Raw genomic sequence first — 7,500 nt, 5'->3', positions numbered from 1 at the left:
GGGCTGCAGCTGGGGTCCACGTTGTGGGGCGTCCCTGTGGACTGCCTGTGCCCGGAGATCGACACAGTCACCGTCCATTTCCCTGGCTTGCTGGACTCTCTCTCTCTCTCTCTCTCTCTCTCTCTCTCTCTCTCTCTCTCTCTCTCTCTCTCTATCACACACACACACACACACACACACACACACTCCCTTTCACTCTCTCACCCACTCTGTCCCCCATCAGACATCTTGGTCATATTCTGAACATTCACTAACTATAAAAGCCCAGATAATGATGAATGTCCATGCTTGTGCACTCTTTTCTTCCTGGGCGGACAACGCTGAGCTCTTCTCTGAATCATAATTGGGTAGAATATGTGCAGTCCAGTGCTCTGTCTGGGCATTTGATTTCCTGGAAGGGGGATCTGTGTCACAGTGATATTTTTGTGACATTTGAGTGACATTTCAACCACTTTCAACACAGACATCCCAGAGACCAGGGCCAAATGTCAGGTGACTAAGGCTGTATAGGTGTTGGTGTGTGCGCAAGTGTCTCTTGGAATACATGTGTGGATAGGTGGGTGGGTGAGTATATGTGAATGTGTGTGTATGTGTGTGTGTGTGTGTGTGTGTGTGTGTGTGTGTATGTGTGTGTGTGTGTGTGTGTGTGTGTGTGTGTGAGAGAGAGAGAGAGAGAGAGAGAGAGAGAGAGAGAGAGAGAGAGAGAGAGAGAGAGTGTGCTTGCTCTTTGCAGACGATTTGGTTTTGCTGTCACCGACGAAAGAAGGCCTCCAACATCACATGGATGTACTGGCAAAATTCTGCCAGACATGGGCCCTGAAAATAAACCCTCAAAAAACCAAGGTACTTATCTTCCAAAAACGTTCCAGGCTACAGGGAAATCCAAACAACTTTAAAATAGGCAACATCAAAATTGATCGTACAAACAACTATACCTATTTAGGTATAACCCTAACTTCAACAGGACACTTTGGCTTGGCTGTGAAGGAACTAAAAGAAAAGGCAAAAAGAGCATTTTATGCCATCAAAAGATCAATTAAATTGGAACTACCAATTAGAATCTGGATTAAAATATTTAAAACTGTAATTGAGCCTATAGCACTATATGGCTGTGAGGTATGCGGGTTGGGGTATGATTTTTCAAGCTGGGATAAACATCCAACCGAAGCCCTGCATACAGAGTTCTGCAGAAGTATCCTCCGGCTACAGAGGAGGACGCCGAACAACGCATGCAGGGCAGAATTAGGCCAATACCCCCTATTAATCATCATTCAAAAAAGAGCCCTTAAATTCTGGCAACACATTAAAATGAGCCACCCCGACTCACTCCACCATCTAGCTCTGAAAAGCCAAGAGCAAAACATAGGAAGGAGCCCACTTAGCCAACTTGTCCTGAGACTCAGTGACCTCACACCATCCCACGTCACTGAGGCCCGGGACAATGTTACAGTAGCAAGAACAATTAGACCCAACCAAATTACAAACAATGAAAAGGAAAATTACATCACCTATTGGAAAGAAGTCACTAAAACACAACCTAAATTACAATGTTATTTGGCCCTAAAACGGGAATACACAACAGCTACTTACCTGAGTACACTAAAAGACCCAAAACTTAGGGAAACCATGACAATGTACAGACTCAGTGAGCACACTCTCCATAGAAAAAGGCAGACACAGGCAGACCTGGCTGCCCAGAGAGGAGAGGCTATGCTCACACTGCAGCTTGGGGGCTGTGGAGACAGAACTGCACTTCTTGACAGAATGTCCGAAATATGATGAAATTCGAACATTGTCATTCAGTAAACTAAATTCAATCCTCCCTGAGTTTCGAACTTTGACAAATGAGGATAAATTGCCTTACATCCTCGGAGAGAACGAGAATGTGCCATTGTGGCTGCAAAATTTGTAGGAGCCTGCCATAACCTGAGGGACAGCCAGTGAGGCCACAGCCATACACAATAATAGGATTGTTATTATTATTAGAATTGTCTCTTAACTTTTATGTCTTACTTAATTTACAGTTCTGTTAAACATTATTTTATTTATATTTTTGTGTATATGTAATTGAGCTTTGGCAATAATGTTATTGAAACGTTCATGCCAATAAAGCTTTCTTGAATTGAATTGAATTGAGAGAGAGAGAGAGAGAGAGAGAGAGAGAGAGAGAGAGAGGGGTGCATTTACAGATACTGTAGCTGACTGTATAAAAAGCTTGTGTGGTTGTGCAAATAGTTATAGACCTGAAGACAGATAGGGTTTCAATAAAAGTGTAACAACTCGGGAGACGAGAGGTTGGACCAAAACAAATCCAAATCTGTTACGGCTCAGCCTCTGCTGTGACACAAAGACCATGGTGGTCAGTCAGAGTGCACAGGCCTGGACTACAAGTGAAACATGAAGGCCAAAACAAAGCAATCTTAGGAAAAACAAACTGCAAGCAGGGGTCAGGCCTGGTGACCTTGTCCAAAAACAGACTTGACAAAAGAGCAGCACAACAGAATAAAATGAGAATAACACAGTGGAGTGTAACGCAGCTCTGTCAGATTTAATGCATGAGCCACTTAGACTTCAAATTGCACTGATTGCAAACCCAACAAACCTCAGAGCATAGTATTTCACACACAACAGAAACATACGTATGTGCCACAGGTGTAATAAGGTCTATGTAACAAGCAAAGTGGAGAAGCTGCTTTTATCCACTATGCACCGAAGCTATGGAACAACCAGCTTCTGTAGGTTGTGGGTCATGTGTTACTAAGATAGTATTATCATGTATTGTAGCCAATTGATGCTGGCTGTTTGCAATACAGAGGTAGCTGTCTATCATGACATTAACTAATCCAAATTAATGGACGGTTTGCTGATTATCACATCGCTGTGACCATCAATATACCTGTAGATGGCACTAATGACCTCCCACAAGAGAGAAGTGTGTGTGTGTGTGTGTGTGTGTGTGTGTGTGTGTGTGTGGTTGTTTGAGTGCATGTGTGTATGTGCGTGCGTGACTAGTTTGCTCACGTAGAGCAAGCCTGTTTTCTTTGGCTGGGAGTGTAATCAGTGTCGATCTGCGCAGAGTCTGTGAAAGTGCCTCTCAATCAGAGTCGAAAACACACTTGACTGACCTCTTACACCCGTGCACTCGCACACAGAAAGCAAGGGACACAGTGATAGAGAAGGACTGAGAGTGAGGCAGCGAGGGACACAAACACAGAGAAGGACTGAGAGCAAGAAAGCAAAGGACAGAGAGATAAAGAAGGACTGAGAGTGAGAAAGCGAGGGACACAGACACAGAGAAGAACTGAGAGCAAGTGGATTGGATGATGGTGAAAAAGAGGTGTGAAAAAAGAACAAAATGGTGCAAGAAAGAATGATGAACACACAAAAACCGATACCTAAAAAAACAAAGCCAACATTGCAAAAAAAAGAAAATAACACTTCTGCATATTTTTTAAATCAGACAGGTAGCTAGCCAGCCAGTCAGACAGGCAGACAGACAGACGGGTAGCCAGGTGGCACAGACAGACAAACACATAAACAAACAAACAGACAGACAGGTAGCCTTGCAGCCTCAGACGGACATACAGACAGACAGACGCTCAGGTAGCCTTACCGCATGTCTTGCAGCCCCAGACAGACATACAGACAGACGGACGCTCAGGTAGCCTTACCACATGTCCAGGCAGGTGGAGTAGTCTGTGGAGCCCAGCAGGACGTCTGGGGGTCGATACCACAGGGTCACCACCTCGTTGGAGTACGTGTGGCTGGGGACAGACTTCGCCCGTGCCAGACCTGCAGACACGAGGCAGGACACACACACACACACACACACACAGAGAGAGAGAGAGAGAGAGAGAGAGAGAGAGAGAGAGAGAGAGAGAGAGAAGAGAGGGAGTCAGCATCTTTCATACTCTTTCAGACTAGGCGGCATTGAACGGAGGAGCTTTAAAGACAACCTCAGGCGTGCTTTGGACAACAGTGCTGAAGAGAGACACAACTTCAACACCAGACTAGACGGTACAACCAACGAGACAAAATACAACAAGAGAAAAAAAAAGAACATGAGAGGAGAGAAGATGAAAGAGGAGAAGAGAAGAGGGGAGAGAAGAGAAGAAGAGAAGATGAGAGGACAACAGAGGAGAAAAGAGGATAAGAAAACTTAGAGAAGAGAGGATGAGAGAGAGGAGAAGTGGAGTTCTGAGAGGAGACGGTGTCTCCATGGCCTGATATGACTGGGGGAACAGATGCTCAGATTTAGAACAGCACATCAGAGACAGCTCAGCACCTCAGGATACGACACAGGACGACAGCATTGCAATATTAAACACACCTAAAAAGGGTTGAGAGAGAGGCCCAGGGCCAATGTTATACAACATGGCAACCCAGCCCGACACACACACACACACGCACAAACTCAAGACCAGTAACACCCAGAGCTGTGAGAAAAGTTTCATTTCACAGACACACACACACACACACACACACACACACACACACACACACACACACACACACACACACACACATACTGCAAAGGTTTATGCTCAAGTTTATACAGAGTATGGGAGCGTGTATGGTGCAATTTTAATGTGGGAAGTGTGTGTGTATCTCTGTGTATATATATGTGTGTGTGTGTGTGTGTGTGTGTGTGTGTGTGTGTGTGTGTGTGTGTGTGTGTGTGTGTATGTGTGTGTGTGTGTGTGTGTGTGTGAGACAAAGAGAGAGAGAAAGAGAGAAAGTCTAAGAATATGACCTCATGAAACATTCTCAGATCCGCAACATTCCTGTGTGGCGAATCAGACAGTGGGTGACAGAAGCTGTCTCAAACAGATACTTACACATACATACACACACACACACACACACACACACACACACAGCCTGACAAAGTCTTTGACACACTCACTTTAACACGCACGCTCACGCTGTGTGCTTTAGCGAGCGGAGCGGGGTGATAATAACATTAACGCTCCCGTGCCTGACTTAATTACAGCATCCCACTTAAGCTGAGCGGCCGCCTGCCGAGAGCGCTGCACTGCCACCTCCCCACAAGGACAAGCAGCCTGACGGAGGAGGAGAGAGGGAGAGAGTGAGAGAGAGAGAGGGAGAGAGTGAGAGAGAGAGGAACAAAGTGGAAAGAAACAAGAGAGAAATAGAGAACAAGTGAGAGGAGAAAGAAAAGAAAAAAGCGAGTGAACATGACGGAGCCAGGAGGAGGATGAAGGAAAAAGAACAAAAGAGAGATCGTCTCTGACGACAAGATAAGGCTCAGACTAGGGATGGATTAAAAGAAGAAAAAAAACGAATTTAATGAAAACAATTTAATAATGATTCACAAAACCCAGAGATCGATGTTTTAATGTAACATAGTCCTGTTCGATCGTGTAATTGCTCTGGGGTTAATCCTTACTGTAAACATGGGCAGTAATAATTATGTTAAATAATGCACTATGTTACAGGGTTCCTTGTACAGCATTATTTTTCCTAGAATCTATTTCATATATTAAACTTGGTATTGCAACTGAAATATCCTTAACGGAATCAATATCGAATCTACTCAAATCAAATAGGAAATTAAATTGAATTGGAACCTTGTGAACCCTGAATTGAATCGATTCGGGAATTCAATGTCCAGACCCAGCCCTAGCTGGGACCAAATGAAAGTCCACGTGAGGGCAACAGGAAAGACAGCATACACTTATCACTGGACTACACAAGTAAGGTAGAACCACAACATTACCACTTCAGGCTAAGACACCTAGAACATTCCACCCACTGCACGCATACCCACTTGGCATTCTATGCCAGCAAAACCTAGTTCCCTCTATCGCTAATATCAAACATGCATCAGGAGAGCAGAGAGGGAAAGAACATGTCTAAAAATAGGCGCCATCCTTCGCGAGTTCCTGAAACGCCAGCGATAAACAGATGCTTAAAGAGCGCTTAAGGGGAAGATACCAGAAACACATCACACTGCAGCTCACTGTTTGACACATAGCCAAGAAAAATACAGAAATGAATAGCGAAAACAAATAAATAAGTTCAACTCTTCAAATATTTTAACTTAAACGTTTCCTCCATGTCAAGAATCACAAATCGGTTTAAATATGCATCTCACTTGCAGTGTTTTCATTTCTGTAAATCATAATGACAAATGCTAACTGTGCTCTCCAGCTAAGTCTACTACAGTGTGTGTGTGTGTGTGTGTGTGTGTGTGTGTGTGTGTGTGTGTGTGCCGGTGTGTGTGTGTGCGGAGAGGATTGTTGGCAGCAGGGAAGAGAATGAGAGGAAAAGAAAATCAGTGGGATGAGCTGATGAGTGCAAGAGGGTAAAAAAGAGAGTGAGAACAAAGGATAGAGAGAAGGAGAGGGAGAGATGGAGAACAATAAAGAGAGAGAGAGAGTGGAGGAGGAGTGCAAGGTCTTGTCCTCTCCTCAGCATGCTGTAATTTAGAGTTGATAATCAGAGGCTCGAAAGAAAGGCCCTGACAGAGAGCACAGCGAGGCCATCAGACAGAGCCAGCCCTAGCCCATCATCTCCACAGCAGGGGGAGAGAGGGAGAGAGAGAGGGAGAGAGAGAGGGATAGAGGGAGGGAGGGAGAGAGAGGGAGGGATAGAGGGGGAAACACTGTAAAGTAAGGGGGAGAGATAGATACATTGAGAGAAAAAGAGAGAGACTTTAAACTTTAAACATGTCCTCTAGTTTAACAATGCACCCCTCATCCTCCAACCTATTACCCTTCCATATGGTCGGATTTGCTTGACCAATCAAAATAAATCATACAAGTGTGTGTGTGTGTGTGTGTGTGTGTGTGTGTGTGTGTGTGTGTGTATGAGAGAGAGAGACAGAAAGAGAGACAGAAAGAGAGACAGAGGGAGCAAGAGAGAGATAGAAGAAGATATAACATAGAGAACAAGAGAAATAATTAAAGGAAGTGAGAGATGGGATGGGGATGTCAGGGTCACAGAGAACACAGTGAGAGGGCTCTGGCACACTCATAACCCCTAGTGAACACAGCACACACACACACACACACACACACACATACAGACACACACACACACACACACACACACACACACACACAGAGAACACAGTGAGAGGGCTCTGGCACACTCATAACCCCTAGTGAACACATGAACACAGCACGCACGCACACACACACACACACACACACACACACACACACACACACACACACACATACACACTCACACACACACACACACACAAACACACACACGCACACACAAATACACATTCACACGCACACGCACACACACACAGTAACTAACTGTTCTCACAAGCCAAGCCATCCTCTTCAAACCAGTGCTATTTTTGAGATTCTGCACAAAGCCTGATACTGATGCTTCTGATGCGCTCTAGAGACACAGCTATGATCTCTGTCTGAAGCTCCGCTACATCTAATACCACTGTGTGTGTGTGGGGGAATGGCATGGACAGTGAGACTGTGTATCTGTGTGTGTGAAACAGATATC

General features: G+C 44.8%; 1 protein-coding gene across 3 annotated transcripts in view; it reads right to left on the bottom strand.

Moving 5' to 3' along the window:
• cdk14 (cyclin-dependent kinase 14) overlaps positions 1–7,500 on the bottom strand; it is a 173,830-nt gene that overhangs the window by 70,126 nt on the left and 96,204 nt on the right. For all 3 annotated transcript variants that reach the window (XM_042106533.1, XM_042106535.1, XM_042106534.1), the window contains one exon: positions 3,672–3,792. In XM_042106533.1, coding sequence (XP_041962467.1) covers positions 3,672–3,792 — 121 coding nt within the window. The remainder of the gene's footprint in view (positions 1–3,671; positions 3,793–7,500) is intronic.

This window comes from Alosa sapidissima, chromosome 10 (assembly GCF_018492685.1).
Source record: "Alosa sapidissima isolate fAloSap1 chromosome 10, fAloSap1.pri, whole genome shotgun sequence".
NCBI classification, from domain to species: domain Eukaryota; kingdom Metazoa; phylum Chordata; class Actinopteri; order Clupeiformes; family Clupeidae; genus Alosa; species Alosa sapidissima.
The sequence above is the reverse complement of the archived record's forward strand: the minus strand, read 5'-3'. Positions and strand labels throughout refer to the sequence as shown.